This window comes from Paramormyrops kingsleyae, chromosome 2 (assembly GCF_048594095.1).
Source record: "Paramormyrops kingsleyae isolate MSU_618 chromosome 2, PKINGS_0.4, whole genome shotgun sequence".
In the NCBI taxonomy this organism is placed as follows: Eukaryota; Metazoa; Chordata; class Actinopteri; order Osteoglossiformes; family Mormyridae; genus Paramormyrops; species Paramormyrops kingsleyae.
In genome coordinates, this window is record NC_132798.1 from 31,618,891 (window position 1) to 31,635,961 (window position 17,071).

General features: G+C 48.3%; 2 protein-coding genes across 7 annotated transcripts; both read right to left on the reverse strand.

The window, feature by feature from the left end:
* Positions 1-349: 349 nt before the first annotated feature.
* Positions 350-14,055, reverse strand: add2 (adducin 2 (beta)). 4 transcript variants are annotated; one of them, XM_072708962.1, is made up of 15 exons: positions 13,609-14,055; positions 9,723-9,922; positions 9,282-9,423; positions 8,823-8,974; positions 7,807-7,887; positions 7,553-7,702; positions 7,017-7,160; positions 6,824-6,922; positions 6,565-6,741; positions 5,775-6,020; positions 5,262-5,378; positions 5,025-5,111; positions 4,347-4,518; positions 3,198-3,284; positions 350-1,435 (listed from the first exon to the last, which is right to left on the reverse strand). In XM_072708962.1, exons 2-15 carry the CDS (start codon positions 9,888-9,890, stop codon positions 1,149-1,151), a joined length of 2,109 nt encoding a protein of 702 aa, XP_072565063.1. In that variant the 5' UTR covers positions 9,891-9,922; positions 13,609-14,055; the 3' UTR covers positions 350-1,148. The 4 variants fall into 4 exon arrangements, with proteins under 4 accessions (XP_072565063.1, XP_072565062.1, XP_072565064.1 ...); XM_072708961.1 differs by lacking the exon at positions 13,609-14,055 and adding an exon at positions 13,347-13,553; XM_072708963.1 differs by lacking the exon at positions 13,609-14,055 and adding an exon at positions 10,080-12,308.
* A 109-nt stretch (positions 14,056-14,164) lies between these two features.
* On the reverse strand, positions 14,165-16,291 carry figla (folliculogenesis specific bHLH transcription factor). 3 transcript variants are annotated; one of them, XM_023812385.2, is made up of 5 exons: positions 15,824-16,290; positions 15,398-15,568; positions 14,830-15,006; positions 14,425-14,491; positions 14,165-14,295 (listed from the first exon to the last, which is right to left on the reverse strand). In XM_023812385.2, the coding sequence occupies exons 1-4, from the start codon at positions 16,025-16,027 to the stop codon at positions 14,474-14,476; spliced, it is 570 nt and encodes a 189-aa protein (XP_023668153.1). In that variant the 5' UTR covers positions 16,028-16,290; the 3' UTR covers positions 14,165-14,295; positions 14,425-14,473. The 3 variants fall into 3 exon arrangements, with proteins under 3 accessions (XP_023668153.1, XP_023668154.1, XP_023668152.1); XM_023812386.2 differs by having other exon boundaries at positions 14,165-14,491; positions 15,398-15,532; positions 15,824-16,291; XM_023812384.2 differs by having other exon boundaries at positions 14,165-14,491; positions 15,824-16,289.
* Between the last annotated feature and the right edge of the window lie 780 nt (positions 16,292-17,071).

Below are 17,071 nucleotides of genomic sequence, written 5' to 3' on the forward strand. Positions count from 1 at the left end.
TTTCTACAAAGCCATAGTATTTTGTAAGATTTAGTATAACCAAGGGTTGAACTTAAGAATTTTAGCTACTAGCTAACTGGGCTATTTCAGTAAAAAATGTAGTACAACATGTAGTTTTTACTAGTTAGTGGAGTAGTGTTCATTTTATTTGTCTCAGGTAAATACCAGGAGCAGGTGTGGCTCATCAGAAGGCAAGTGGGATAGAAAACCTACTGGATAGTAGCTCTCCAGGACCGGAGTTGGAGACCCCTGGGCTATACTGACCCACTGTGATATCATACTATGCCCAGTATCCTGAACAAGAATGCTAGTTCCTGAATTCAAAAGACAAAGATATTTTTAAAATTGCTGAAAGTGAAGCGGTTTTTAATGAGATACATTGGTAACATTTTTACACTCGCATCTAAAATTAAATAAAATTCAATTAAAAACAATGAATATAAATAGATAACATAATTAAGCATAACATTAGGCCTAAGAATTATAGCGGCAAAGAATTTTAAGAGTATGGATATATTTAAAAGGAAAACATGACAATAGGAATGTATAGTGCCCTACGCATCTCTGTTATAACTGCATCCACAAGCTAACAAAAAAGCTTTTCAGGTACATTTTATACCATGTTTTTAACGTGTGACAGTGTAAGTCATTTACTCATTTATTTGCTATTCCCTGATGTTTTTATCACACGAGTGCTTCAAAGTGGAAAACTGAGCAAAATTATCAAATTGTTAACAGAAAACAGGTTCACACCTGCAAACACGTTCAATATTTACATCCGTTCAATAGCCGATATTCACGTAGCAAAAGTAGTACATGAAAACAACGTATTTAAATTTTTTTTTTTTTTTTTTTTACATAGGTTATTTTACATACGCACTATACGTATGTGCTGTTAATTGCTTGTATGTACTGATGCATAATTTGCATTGTTGTAAATCTTCAGGTATTGTGATTTTAGAGATTGTAGTGAAATTGCAGCTTTGTCACAAAAACGAACAGCAGAACAGATCAAAATGTGAGTGACAGATGAGCGTAGAGAGCGGAAGTGTAAGACCAACTGTGTCTTTGAGTAAATACATAGACAGCTGTCAGCATATGCATGACTGAGTACTCTGAGTACTCAGTAAGTACATCCTAGTAACTTCTCAGGCTTCTGACTTATCCTTCTGCTTCTTGCTCTTCTTAAGGAAGGATGGTGCCTTGAATTTCTTTTTCTTCTTGGAAGGGGATTTGGAGGGGGAGCCCTCTGGGGTGGGGCCAGTGGGCTTGGAGGGAGGCGCGGCTGGGGGTGCTGTGGGTGGGGCGGGCGATGTCTCGTTGGTGGACAGAGCCTTCATGCTCTTCTCCAGTTCCTCCTGCCTCTGGTCCTCCTCCTTGCCATTCTCCAGCGGGGTCTTAGATGGCTCCGTGGTTTTATTCAGGTTCACCTCATCTGGTAGCGTGTGATGCAAAAGAAATTAACAAAATCTCCTTGCATACGAGCCCCTTACCATCCACTCAGTGTCTTAGTCTGCAGTTCTCATTAAAAGGTTCTGAACAGTCAATGGTTTCTCACTAGTGACACAAGACTAATGAGAACCAGGGGGCTTTTCTACCTGTCAGTATATCAGGACACACAGAAACAGACAGACAGAAGAGAGGTATACAGCTGTGGAGACAGGTGAACAGCTGGTTATGCCAACACCGACAGCATGGACCTGGCAGTTAGTGAGACACAGAACAGTGATCCAGAAAAAGATCAATATGAGATGTAAAAAGACAAAAATTCACATGCTGACCATTTTAAGAGTAGTCTTAATGCCTAATGAGCATTTTCCCTCTTAAACTGCCATTTGACTGTGAAATACGGCTTTCACATCTCCTGATGGCTTAATGCAGTGGTTCCCAGACTGGGGGAGCGCCCCCCTAGGGGGGCGCAGAGGTATTGCGGGGGGGAGGGGGGGCACCAATGGGATAGCCTCAGGGGCAAAAAAATCTCTTCACAGACTGGACGATTAAACAAATAAAGCCACGCAACATTACAGTAGATAATATATAAACCACTAACTTACGTGTACTATTAGAGCATTTATGTAATTTATTTAAACTTTATTTTACCAGGTAAATTAACTGAAAACCAATTCTCACTGCTTTACGTGATTTTCGGGAGAAATAGCAGATAACGCATCGGAACTTCCTGGGATACAAACGTCACGTTCTTCAGCCAATAAGGGCAAAGTTGTGTCGTCACGGAGGCGGTTCCAGTTTGTTCAGCCGGCTGAGAGGTGCTGTACGATCTGTCAAGTCGTCTTGCTCTTGCAAGGTTTTCGTACTATGTGACATGGTGACGCGTGACGACGTTTTGCAGCGCCGGACAATAAAATCTAACCATATCATGAAAAATGAGGTTTAAAATTTTCTACATGAAGTGCAGGGAGACTATCAATTAATGGTTATGATTTAGTATTGTTTTGTGCTTTGGTATAGGCTGAAACCTGCGGTTATCATTAAAAACAAAATGCGGTAATCGTAAGACAAACTTTAATTTGTGTACGCCGATGAATATTAACAGGAATGTTAAATCTGCATTTGCATAATTTCAAACTTATGCTGGACTTTTATTTTTAATTGATTGCTCTTTTTTCTCCCACAGTGGTGAAATTGCACCATTTGTATTTTGTAATTGCATTTGTTTCGCTCAATTAGAAAAGGGAGTTGTATTTCAAATAAAGTTTGAATGCGGAGGGGGGCTCAATAATGTTCCTATCTAGAAAAGGGGGGCCCTGCAGAGAAAGTTTGGGCACCACTGGCTTAATGTATGATTGTTAAAATGGATCTGTATCCATTTGGTTTGCTGTGTGCCTCATATTTGCATAATATTAAAAATGCTAATTTCCAAAAGACTGGGTATACACCAATAACAGTATGACTATATAAGCAATAAGCCAATTATCTGCATGCTTTCACTATGAGCCACTATGAGATACAAGGAGCCTCAAATGCACAGACTTGATAGAATGATTTTTGCTCTTTCTTGCAGACATCTTACAGTCCAGCTACATTTCCTTTCTTTGCATGCATGCAGTTCCTCTGTAGGGATCCTCTGTTGCCTGATCTCCTAAGCCTGAGAGTGAGCGGAAAACGGCCAAACACAGCAGAACAGTGATGCTGACCCAACAGGTGATGCAACAGCCTTTTTGCATGCTGGGTCTCACCTGACAAAGGAGGGTTAGTGGGGGAGGGGCACTTTTCTGGGGAGGAGGCAGGGGGGGTCCCCTTCTCATTCACCAGCTCCTCCCCACCTGACACAGAGTCAAGGAGAGAGATACATATAAAATCCCCATGTGCATGGAGCTGGGTAGGAAAGTGAGGGGGTGCAAGTGGAAAGTGAAAGGAATAATGTTTAGACTTTGTAAGTGATGATTAAGGGTGGGGGGTGGCACGGCGGGGCAGTGCTTAGTACTGTCGCCTCACACCTCCAGGACCATCACGGCTCCATATGTGTGGAGTTTGCATGATCTGCCTGTGTCGTCGTGGGGTTTCCTCCAGGTACACCAGTCCCCCCCCCCCACAGTCCACAAACATGCAGTGTGTGTGAGTGAGAGTGTGCCTTATCTTGGGTTGTCCCCTACCTTGCATCCACAGCCTCTGGGATAGGCTGCAGACCCCCCCCCCCCCAACACTGAACAGGACAAGCAGTTTCAGTAAATGGACGGATGTATTAGAGGCAGGTGGGGGTTAGTTTTACTCTAATCAAATTCAGAACAGATTTGAATTAAACACCCTTGGGCTCCTCATGCTGCATGTACTTAAAAGGGAATTCCTTCAAAGAAAGTCACACTAGCCCTACAAACCTGGAGGAAATTGGATTACACACCCAGCTGTTTCTCGAAAAAAAAAACGCTATTCCTCGACATCAGCAGGAGATGCTTCTATTCAGATATTTGATATGTGATATTCACTGTGAATTAATGCCCCCGTTCTACCTTTACCATCACTAATCCTCAGTGTCTCAGGAAATGGTTACTTGGAGTGAACTGAGGAACATATGATAATGGTTGGTTTAAAGGTGTCCAATAGCAAACACCAGGAATACGAAACTACAGAATGTAGCTGGAATTCCCCTTTAAGGCACAATGGGACTCCAGATCCGTGTGAGTAGTGTTTTACTGAGGCCCTAATGCAGCATGTCAGTGTGTAGTTATACTATGGGACATTTGTTGGCCTAACCATCTTGCTCACACTGGATAGTACATGATGGGTCAGTAAAAATGACAGACTTTTGCTAGCAGGCAGACATGGACAGTAAAACACTGTCTTTCATCAGTGTGAACATGACAGGGTTCTGGGTTCGGTTAACGTACCGTCCTCCACGCCGGATTGTTGCTTCCTCTCAACCTCCTGCTTGTACTCCTCCAGCTCTTTATCGGTGAGCTCGTTAAAGGGGTTTGGGGGCTCAGGCTCCAGGGAACTCAGTGTCTTCGGTGGCTCCCCCTCTAGGCCATTCTGCCCAGCTGTCAGTTCCGTTTCTGTCAACTGGGGGAGTAAATGGTAAATGGACTGCATTTATATAGCGCTTTTCTACTCTTACGAGTACTCAAAGCGCTTTACAATTTATGCCTCACATTCACCCATTCACACACACATCCACATGCCGGGAGCAATTTGGGGTTCAGTGTCTTGCTCAAGGACACTTTGATGGGGTCAGGAGGAACCAGGGCTCGAACCTGCAACTTTCCAGTTGCCAAACGATAACACTACCTCCTGCGCCACCAGAGAGAGACAGGTACTCATATAGAGTGGTGAGTACTCAGGTACTCGTATATAATGGTAACAGTTTTTGCCTACTTCTGTTATTTCACCTGCCCATTTACTTGATGGAACAACAGCAGGGAATATTGCTGTCTTGTGCTTTATTTCACTCTTCACCTGATTATACATTCCATGTATTGTGTGACTCTGGCCACTAGTGGGTGCTGTTGGGCTTTCTGGTGCCTGCTGGCAGAATGCACACCTCCCAGCTGGGTGAGCTTATGACATACCGGTGGACTCTTCTCGGTTATGACGCCGGCCAGCAGCTGCGACTGAGGTCCAGCCGTCTTCATGTCTTGGCGGTTCTGCTCACGGATCTGGAACAGGATACCAGTCTTCATTAAGCCAACGACACTTACGGCTCCAAGCTCTCTGCTTTCATCAGAAGTTCAGCTCCACGCTCCCCAAAGGCAGGGTCTGTAAAACCCATGAAAGCCTGCTGTGGAGCAGGTCTCAGCCCAGCCCACCTTGTTCCTGGTCTCCAGCACCTCCTGCGGGTTGGTGAACATCGGGACGAACTGATTTGGATTCTCGATCTTAATGGCCGTCCCACTGCCTTGCGTGGCCTCCTCCGTCTTCAGCCACTGGGGGGGGGGGGGGAAGCAAGACTAAAGCAGGCATTGCAATTCTGAGCATAGCACGGCACGGCCAGGCAGCCCCGGGGGCTGAAGGCATCCCAGCTGGTTGACACAGGGCTCTGTGCATCCGCAGGAAATATCCTGCTAGTGCCTGAAGTGAAGCTTATGAAACAATGGACTGCACAGGTCAGGATTTAGCCACTAGAGGGCAGAGGAGGCCAAGGGAGTGATTAGACACTGGGAGATGGGATTTCCCTGCATTGCGGAGAGTCAGAGAGAGGAGAGGAGGCGGCGACCCACTGGCATGACTTATCACTTTCAGCACAGGCGATAAATGAGCCGCTGTCGCTCTCCATCTCCCCACACCCCTTGAGTGCTAATGGGGCCCCGGGGGTCACTCACAGTGGTGCGCTGGTGTCCCGGGCTGGCCTGGTCCTGGCTCACTCGCTGGTAGGTGTTGGGGGTGTTCAGCCAGCGCGTCCTCTCCTGCTGCTGCTTCTGGGCATAGGCCTGCTGCCGGGGTCCTGCTCGCTCCCCCTCCTCCTGGAAGCTGAACGACGTCACCGTGGCCGGAACCTCTACCTCCCTGCGGGTCTTGGCTCGCTCCAGCAGCACTGGGAAGCGGTATGCATAGCCTGTGCGGTAACCCTAGGAGGGGGGCGGCCGGGGGAGGGGGGCTGGAGTCAGTGTGCTGTGGACCATGTGCAGATGGGGAATGTAAATCTGCAGGAATAACCCTCAGCATTCATACGCCTGAAATGTTTACGTGAAAAATGCTAACTCCCGGTCTGCAGAAAGATCCGGTCTCTATGAAAGGTTGCAGTTTGACGTTGCCGCCTTTCGCTGGAGACCCTTGACAACTCCATGTATGGCAAGCGGCTTACTGACATCATCCTCCACTGCAGACACGCGATACTGCACGATTAGAGGCTGAATGGCCTCCTTTCCGTGGATCCGCTCACATTATGAAACTAGAGGCGGGGAGAGGGTGGGGGTGCGATTGAGTGACTGAGGAGATGGTGTGAAGATGGATGGGCGGGTGGTGATTAATCCATTTGTCTTGTGTGGTCCACATGTACATGAACATCGCTTCCTGACTGGCTCATTAGGGACTGACTCATAGCAGCCTTTCAAAGCCACACTGTAGGTGCAGCTCAATCCAATTCCTCCTAAACCCAGCGAAAGCTCTCACCAGGTTGTCTAGGGTCCTCATGACAGCCTCAAACTCGTGCTCGCCGAGTCGGCTTTTGTGGAGTGGCCCGAACGTAGATCCGGCCCAGCCCACTGTTCCAGCTGCACTGGGTTTGTGCGTTGTCCGGTCCAGCATAATCAGATTCTGCTCCCCGCCAGCGCTGCACAATGCTGACACCTGCAGTTGAAATGAGGCATTACAGAACACATTTCAAATGGCAGAAGCATGTGATGCAACAGCCCCTGGGAGAATGGCTCACCTGAATCTGACAGGCAGCCTGGATGTGATACACAGCATAGAAAGCCTCTTCCACAGACTCCCCTAGGGCGACGATGCCGTGGTTCCTCAGCACCAGAACCTGGGGGGGGGGGGGGGGGGAAGCACATGTCACACTAGCTTGGTCGCCATGGTCCCTGCTCCCCTTGTAGGCATCTGTTTGTTGGTGCCTTCACCTTGCAGGTGGGCCCCAGGCTCTTCTGAAGCTCCACCCGGTCTTCCCTGTCCTCCATGGCACCGTTGTAGTCATAGTAGGCAACTTCGCCCACCAGCAGGGCCTCGTGGGATAACGGCAGCAAACCACACTTCATGGCCGACACCTGGGGGGGAGCATGCTCAGTTGCAGGGAGCGCAGACAGTAGAGCTGAGGACACTGATCTGAACAGAAACGATGATGAGCTTTGGGGTAAAATCCCACCACATTCCTAGGTGATTCATTCTGTTCTACTTTCATTATCCTTTCACTATCCCTCAATCCAGCACTGCTGGCTCACACCTCCAGGACTGAGGGTTCGAATCCTGCCTGCTGTGCATGTGCAGTTTGCATGTCCTCCCTGTGTCTTGTCTCTAAATTACCCACAGTGTATGACTGTGTGTATATCTCTGACCTTAGTGCTGCACTCGTACCACTCTGGAAGCACTGAATGTGAAAATGTACAGAGTAACACACCCTGTAACCATGCTCATGCTACAACACAGGCAGATCGCTCACCGCGGCTGTGGCGGGTGTGTGGAGGTGAAGCAGGCAGCGTGTGTCCGGCCGCGCTGAGTAGATGGCGGAGTGCAGGCTGAACGTGCGCGAGTCAACGCCCAGTGTGGTGCAGCCTCTCTCCACCACCTCGCCAAGGATGTTCACTTTGGCCTATGGCAAAGGACACCAGTGAACCACTGAGCTGCACTGGGGGTCACGACTAAGGACGAGTTTGCACTAAATGCCCGGTGAACACACAGACACACCATACTGACCAGATTGGCTGCAGTCGCCTCTGAATACGCCAGGCCATCAGGTAGCACCAGGAAGTGGTCCTGTTCCTTACTGACACGGAGCTGGAAGGAGACAGATTATCAAGATCATACACAGAGGAATAATCGGGAAGACATAGAGAGGGCAGAGAGACAAAGAGGAAAGGGAGATGAGCTGATAAGACAGGGATAATCAGATACATGTAGAGAGGGTGAGGGATGATCAGAGACACACAAAGAGGACAGGGAGACAATCAGAGAGAGAGAACAGGGTACAGATACACAGAGAGGACGGGGGCGATCAGAGATACACTGAGGGGACAATCAGAGATACACTGAGAGGACAGGGGGACAAACAGAGATACACTGGGGGGACAATCAGAGATACACTGGGGGGACAATCAGAGATACACTGAGGGGACAATCAGAGACGCACAGAGAGGACAATCAGAGACGCACAGAGAGGACAATCAGAGACGCACAGAGAGGACAATCAGAGACGCACAGAGAGGACAGGGGGACAATCAGAGACGCACAGAGAGGACAGGGGGACAATCAGAGACGCACAGAGAGGACAGGGGGACAATCAGAGACGCACAGAGAGGACAGGGGGACAATCAGAGACGCACAGAGAGGACAGGGGGACAATCAGAGACGCACAGAGAGGACAGGGGGACAATCAGAGACGCACAGAGAGGACAGGGGGACAATCAGAGACGCACAGAGGACAGGGGGACAATCAGAGACGCACAGAGGACAGGGGGACAATCAGAGACGCACAGAGAGGACAGGGGGACAATCAGAGACGCACAGAGAAAACAGGGGGACAATCAGAGACGCACAGAGAGGACAGGGGGACAATCAGACGCACAGAGAGGACAGGGGGACAATCAGAGATGCACAGAGGACAGGGGGACAATCAGAGACGCACAGAGGACAGGGGGACAATCAGAGACGCACAGAGGACAGGGGGACAATCAGAGACGCACAGAGGGACGATCAGACACACACAGACTCACTGTGAGCTGGGTATGGCTGAGTTGTGCCCACCCGTACAGGTCCAGGAGACGGTACACACTGGCCAGCTTACAGCGCATCAACCTCTCCCCCTTGGCCAGGGAAGGGGGCTCCCAGCTTGTCAGGTCATTGATGGGTGTAACCAGCGCCATGGCTATGGTAGGCAGAGGAGGAGGACAGCATGTTACAGTGAGAGATACCCAGAAGCTGCGTGTCAGATGTGTGGGCGTGTGTCAGTGTGAGCGGTACATTTAGGAATACCATGCGTGTGGATCTGATGGTACATTCAGGAGAACCGTGTGTATGCGTGCTTGACAGTACATTCAGGAGAACCGTGTGTATGCGTGCTTGACAGTACATTCAGGAGAACCATGTGTATGCGTGCTTGACAGTACATTCAGGAGAACCGTGTGTATGCGTGCTTGACAGTACATTCAGGAGAACCGTGTGTATGTACATACAGGAAGCAGACACCGGTAAGGTTGCCGGAGATCCCTGGGAAGCCATGAATTCAGCGATCTGCTTCAGAGCCCAAAGGCTGGAGGAGCTGCTGCCCCGTTTGACCTGTTCCTGGATCAAGACATCCAGATCCTCCCTGAAAGACTGACAGCAGCGTGGAAAGGGGCAGGTGAGCGAGGTGGTGAGATGCCAGCATGCCTCCCACGCACCGCCCACGCTGGAGCCCCGGCCGACACTCTCAGAGCCCCTCCTCGCTCATGCTGAATCTCCCCCCCCCCCCCATCTGCGAGTCCCCCCTCCCTCCCACTCTGCACTCGCAGCTGTCAAGTGGTGATTCAGAGTAGATTAAACCTGAATGGTACAGATAATCACATCTTTGGGAACCTGACGAGGGGGGAGGGAAGAGAAGGTGGAGAGTCAGTGCCCCCCCACCCAGGACGCACCGGGCTCTGCAGGATGCTGGACACCAGTCGCTTGCGCTCGGCTTCGCCGAGGGGTGTGGAGGGGGCGTCGGGGTGCTGTGGGGACTCTGAACCAGAGATGTGCCCCCCCTCGCCGTCGCTGGGGCTACGTTGGACCGGAGTCCCTTTGGGGGTATGACAAGTGCTCATTTTCTCTCAAGAGGACAATGGAGGTTGGATAACTGATGAAAGAGAGAGAGAGAGAGAGGAGGACAGGAAGTGAGAGAAAAGAAATAAAGGAGAGAGGTTCTTCTCCTATACCTACATCCTTCATGGGCAGTTCTGTCCACGTCCAGCCCGGCTTCTGCTTCACGCGGTATTTATGTCAGATTATCTTACACCCAGACCGTCCAAAAGCTGAAAGCCCGCTGCTCTCGTCTCCAGGCAGGCAGAGAGGCAGACCAGGACTCCATCCAAAACGCCCACCAGTCCCGTTACTATCGGAGACGCGGGAGGTGTGAGAGAGTGAGAGAGAAGCGGGCCCCCGGGGGGGGGGGGGGGTCAGACATGACGCCAAAACGCGGCAGCGGGGACACGGCAGGGCTCCCGGCATCTGCAGGGCGCAGATAAGGCCTCAGTGGGAGGCACACCCTGGACCCCCCCCTTGCAAACTGTGTGTGGGCTGTATACTCCACACACGGCCACTGCTGACAACCAGCTGCAATATTCATACAAACCTCCCTCTTAGCCTCGAACAACAAGCGGAAAATGGAAAATACAACCTGCAGCACAGACTCATAGGACACCACAGTGTCAAGGAGTCTCCACCAACCACCAACAGTACCCTCCTTCTGCCAGCTGAGCCAGTGAAACAGGCCTTGGGGGGGCTGATGGGGCTGGGATACTGGTGCCACCTGGGAGGGGGACAATGCCTGAAGCACCCCCACCAGAAGGAGCAGCAGGGGAGGAAGCTCTGAAATTGAAACCAGCCTTGTGGAAGATGCAGGGTTCCCCTGAGCCCAGAACCAGCTGCCGACCCAGAATCTCCACCCTAATGGAAGTGGTATTGCAGCTCACCCTGGTTAGCGGACTTTAATACCCCGAGTCAGTGGTTTTATCGACTGACTCGTGAGGAAGCGCTCCATCTGCGAGAGTGAGTCATCTCAGTCACTTAGACACTAATGCAGGGCGGAAAGTAGAGGAAGACAGGAAGGCCAGAGTGAGTGGCAGTGCAGCTTCATGCCGCTTGTGTAAAAGCAGACTTTCAGTGCATCAGCAAAAGAGCACTTCGTATTACAGGCTTGTTCTCCAAGCCAGATGGCAGGAGACAGGAAACTGAAGAGTCAGTCCTTATTGGAAAAGGTCTGCTTACCTGAATCAAAAATATATAAATGCACTTTGGGGGGGGGGTGTTTAAAACATGACAGAGGGTCTGTATAAACTTACACCTGTGTTAAGGGCCTCATGTTAATCAAGTGAAGTAACCTGGTGAAGGATTAACCATCTCTGTTATTGAGCCAGATAAACACATTTCATTGGCCACATTTTCTAATGGCCAAGGGAACAGTGTGTTTCAGGACACACCTTCTTTCAAAGCCTTATTTAAAGTCAGAAGTAGCTTTCCCAATTAGAAAATTCTCATTTTCAGGTTTTATTAAATCTTATAAAACTAGGAAAACTATATCTCTCACTGAATGGTACTTATGAAGTGAGAAATTCTGAAATCTGTGTTGATAGTGTGTGTACACAAAAAGACAGTCACATTAGATAGCTGTATTTAAAGAGTTTTAGCGCAATGTAGGGAGATACAGCACAAAGTGGTAATCCAAGTCAGTCTCAGGACACATACCCATCTCGTAGGTCACATTACACACTACAAAACCGCAGCAGGAAACTCAGTTAATACACCCCCCCCCCCCCGACTGAATAACCAGCAGATGTTTTCCCAGAATGCCTCAGAGTGGGATATGTACTGATGCCATTCGATCCGGCTGCTCTACTCCGCACAGCACCATAGCTTTACTTCCATCACCAGCACTTTGGGTCTGTTCTGATGTGCCTGCTGGAGAGGTTTTCCAGCTGGAGAGGTTGAGCTCATTAAGCTGTTGGCCCAAAGACTGGGGTGTGGGCTAACCCCCCCCCCCCCTCTTTGTTACACCAATTAAATGATTTTCTCGCTTGTCACATCCTTTGATGTGGATATCTTACATCTGAATGAAGTCTTGTTACAAGATTTGCATGTAATCCAAGTATATCAAGTATCAAAAATGACCTCTGCTTAGAAAAAAAATTAACATTATGACTTAAGGACCAGAAATATTGTCCATTCAATGTCCAGTTTAGAGGAGGGTAACAACTGGGATCAGAAATTACTGTTTAATACATCTTGAATAAGACACTATCCAAAATATCGACAGGATTATGGTATTAAGGCAGAGGGAACCATTCTGGAGATTAGAGTTATGGATGCATCCCAAAACAGCCACCCCTTTTGTGAACATGGCTGAATTTACCCAGATCCACATGCTGCACGTCCGACTGTGACCAAGGACACAGTCTTACGTTGCATCAGAAACAGGACCTAGCCAGCCAATGAGGAAACAGAGCCGAGATGTCAGAACACCCACCCATCACCCACAGAACAAGAGAATGAACGTCCTTTCTAGACACAGGACAGGGAGGTGGGGGGGGGGGGTCACTGAACGATTAAAATGACAGGGAATAATCAAACATCTAGCCTTTACGCATCCTTAATAGCTGTCAAATCTAAATGTACAAACATAAAATAATTTAACACTAAAACAATCAATGTCTTCCAGGACAAAAGAAAATAATCAGCACAGTAAAAATATTATTGGGCTACTGGCTGTATCGCATTTCGGGGTCTGTTTTCCCTACTTCTCGTGACGACATCTCTCCATCTGTGTTGCTCGGCTGGGCTGCCTAGCAACCAGGGGAGAGCCCCTGCAGCATCAGCACCAAACCGCCGGATTCGAGGCTCCAGGACATACGGCAGCCCTCATGGCAGCCTTTCCCTATTATGAACGAAGCAGAGTCAGGGCGGTTATAATACCGCGACTACGCGCAAGAACAAAGGGCTCGGCCTGGGAAACAGGACCGCCAGTACTGACATGAGGGTAAAAATGTACGGTGGATCGTGATACCCCATTTTCTCCACCAGCCCTATAATTAACATACAGAACTGAGGGGACTATAAAACATAACAACACTCAACACGTTTCTGAAGTGTGAGCCCCTGGACATAAGCAGAGGCCGGAGCGAAGTCTGGTCCTTCTAGACTAAAATGAGCCGCAGACAGACAGACGGCGATACAGCCGAGCGGATCCAGCCCCGAAACGTCAATAAGGCGATCGGATGTTAAGCCAGGCCCTCCAACTCCCAGCGCCAGTTTCTCCGCCGGCGTGTGGGTAGAGAGGTGCTCTCCGAAGGTCGTTCACGTCCCTCCGTGAGGATTAAAATGAATTGCATAAATACCATAATGCCTGTAATCCGCACAATCTGCTTCGTACGCTCGCGCGGATTTGCGGACAGACCTACGTGCACAGACCTGCGGGATGGACGCGTTTGTATAATTACGCGACGGAGAACGGGGGGTGGTCTACCGGTGCAGGTGCGCGGAACGCCGCTACCCATTCCCGATCCTACCTCAGAGCATTCTCCGGTACTCCGGTAAAGCGACGCGAACCTCCACCAGCAGCTCCGGGTCTACTTGATCCCGCTCGGGCGCTGAAGCATTCAGCTGCCGCCCACCGAGCCCCCCCCCCCGCACTTCTCCATCCTCAGACGTAACCTGGACTAGCCCATCGCCACGCCTGCGGACGCGGCGGCCTCGGTCCGGTCCGTTTGCACCCGACCCAAAAGACCGTGACGCTAAAAGACCCCCCCCCCCCCCCAGCGCGATACTCACAGCGTGATCCTTTACTGTAAAGAGCAGCCGGTCCGTTTCGATCCAGGGAAAGGCACGCTCGTTTAGGCGCGTCCCCGCGAAGGCATTGTTCACAGCCGTCCTTTGGCAACTCTACGCCGCCAATATCACCGCTGTATCCCAGCTGGATGGAGCTTTGTCGCCCTCTGCTGGACGATGCTTGGGTATAATCCTTACGTTTAAACTCAGAATCTCAAGTCATCGACGAGCGTTTTTAAGCGGTCATTTTAAATTTGCCAAGTACCAAGAGCATAGACTTAGCAGTTTACCTCCACTGCACTGGAATACTGAACTTCCCAGTGATCACTACAGTATTTATTAGTGTACATATTCTATATACCAGACCAATGAAATACTCTCTTCTGTTCAAAGAAAAATAAATCAGCGGGAAATATTCTGGTGGAGGACAAGAACCTGTAGTACACAGAAGCAAGTTACACCCCAGAACTCGCCAGTGAACCTTTTAAAAATTAAGCCTGGTTACATCATGTGGTTAAACAGCAGCATCACGTCAATTGAAAGCATGGGAAAAACAATGTACAATGCTTTCAGTTTTTATTTCAAGGGGCTGTTGTACCAGAAGTATCTTGCACACAACATGTAATGTGTACATACATTCATCCATGGAAGTCTTCACAAAAGAAAAAAAAAAAGTAATCTTCAACACCCCTGTATAAAACACAAACATTTCCACAATTGAGCATCTGCATTTACAAAGATCTTTCATAAACAAACGTCGGCTGAGTGGGTATTGCCGTTCCATTACCACATTTGGTCATGGTCTGAAATGAAGCAAACCTGAAAGTGCTCATTTTGTCTCCGGGTTGAACACCTGCATGTTTCATCCCTAACAGGACTGGAACATCTGCAGAAACAGACAGCAGGTTACATTTGGGGCACATTAAGAACAATTAGGAATAGGACAGTATTTTCCCATTTCTCTACCATTCTTACATTTTTTTTGCAGTCACTTTTGCCCAAAGTGACAGATTATATATCACAAGCAAACCACTGGCAAAGAACCAACATGAATCGCATGATTACAGATTCCCACCAATTATAAATCTCTGACCTAGCATTTACACATTTAGTCACCAGACATAAAAGAAATAAATGTCCCTGGTGTTAGTAATGGCACTTAGGAGTTAAAATAAAAGGAAAGAGAAGGGACTTCCTGAGGAGAGGGACAAAGGGCAGCCATACCATTGCCTGTTCTGGGGTCAGCTGGATGACGTACTGGTATGTGGGCATCACACACTGATGAAACAGTAACCCACCAACATCCCCAACATCATCCCCAGAAACTCCAGTGGGAACTGACAAGGTCACACCATCCATCAGATCGGGTCCCGGAACAGCACCCAGCACCTGAGACATACACTAGATCACAACATCATTGCAAAAGAAATAAAGGTTAAAAAGCTAGAGACTACCTTGGTATATAAGCAAGGTCACAGTCATCAACCAAAGATTACTTCTCTTGACCATAGAATTAAGTCAATACAACTATGGTTTCCATAAACTAAAAAACAAATACCAGCTTTCCTAATTCTGAAGCTGCTTTAAGAACGAGATCTTCTATCGTTCATTTGTAAAATGAAAGGAAAAAAAAAGGATTTACCGTTTAAGCATTTGCAGTGAAATAGAATGGATTTGTGCTTGGTACACGAAAGTTTCCCGAATCAAAACAGGGAAAACTCCCCAGTCGTCAAATAAGCGACATTTGGGTTACGTCATTTCCTTAGAGAGACGAAATCGTCTTCACACACACCTGGGGTCCTACACACATCGTCTCCGGAGGAGTGTCACTCAACACGGACAGGAGCAGGCGGATGTACTCGGAGGCAGCCTTCAGAATGTCCACCTTGCTGGGCTTGCGGTCCCGCCGCATTAACGGCACCATTCGCTTCAGACAGGAGAACATGCAGTTCAGGTTCCGGATCTGAACCAGAGTGCAGGGCCATGCAAGAGAGGGTGGAGACATGAAGATGGTGGAGATATGAAGATGGTGACGACAGTATAACAGGTCACCATGGTTAGATGGGATTTAAGCCGTATTCTGGGTAGTGAGAACCACACACACACACACACACACACACACACACACACACACACACACACACACAGGTATGACCAGAGCAGCAATTTACGCTTGTTTGAGGATATTTCCTGCCATATGCAAAATACTTGCGCTTACTCGGAGCCGTTCCTTTTCGTTCACCATCTGACGCCTTTTTAACCCATCATTCCAGTCCTCGGTGTCCACATAGATCCCGTCGATTCCCCGCCTGAACTTCCTGATGCTGGCGTACTGCGGCAGCACAGCGCCCCCGTACATGCACGAAAGGATGTCGCTAGTCAGCTCGCCTTCGGGGACCCGCATCATGTTACCAGCGGCCATGCACGCCGTGGGAGTCAAACGGCGCGACTTCCTGCGCCACTTCACCCCCTTATACGCCGTTAAGCCGGCTATGTTGCTTAATTATCAGTCAACTTTAACAGTGTTGGGAGTTTTGTCGAAAAAGCTGTAGCTCTAGGCAAACTAGAAAGACCGAGTAAGTAGACAGTGATGGCGTTCAAATAGTACGCATTGAGTTAATTATGCAATCAAGTGCATGCAGGTGTGCACAGCTTCCCTCCCTTTGTCCTTATAAAAGAGTGACTTTTCACGTTTTCATTACGTAGGCCTATATACTGTAGGTTACGTTAGTTAAACGCCTCTCAAACTACTCAGTGCTTGCAATCGGTTATCGTGGTCAATGCCGTTAAAAACTTCACCGAAGTTAATTGTGTATAATCAGATTATAGCCTCGGGCAAACCTTTGTTTAAAAATGTATTTTAACTGCTTTAAATTTTAGTTTTTATTCTCGTGGATGTAAAGGGACTCTTCAGAAAAGCGTGCTGCGATTATAGGATGTGCAATAGTGTACGAGTCAAGCCACTAGGGGTAAGAATTCAGGCGATTTCCTCTGTAATGGAGTGACAAACAGCTGTAGCCTACTACTAATGTTTTAAACAAGAAATAAAACCTTTTAATTTAAGACTGCCATTTTAATTAAGTATAAAAAATGTAAGTATAAAAATTTTTAAAGAAGAAAGTCTTTTTGTTAACGTGTTATGTTGCAATCTCAGCTCTGTTTTCCATAGTAAGGAAATCTGCAGAAAAATCTTCAGAAAAGATGGTTTTATTATCTGTTTCCTCGTTTTGCTTTTACTCACAGCGCCGACAACAGGGTTGCATTTTTATATGTGTTTTATGAAGTTGAGTACTGTACCGACAAAACGAGTGCGTGCATTTGGCAGCACAAGCCATGGAAAGGCAGGGTAGGAATGGGTAACGGGCATGAATTTAGGATATATTTCTACATTTAACTCTTTTTGTTAATGTGTTAATGTATTTTAAAATAAGTATAAAAATATGCTATAAAGCATTTAGCCAATGAT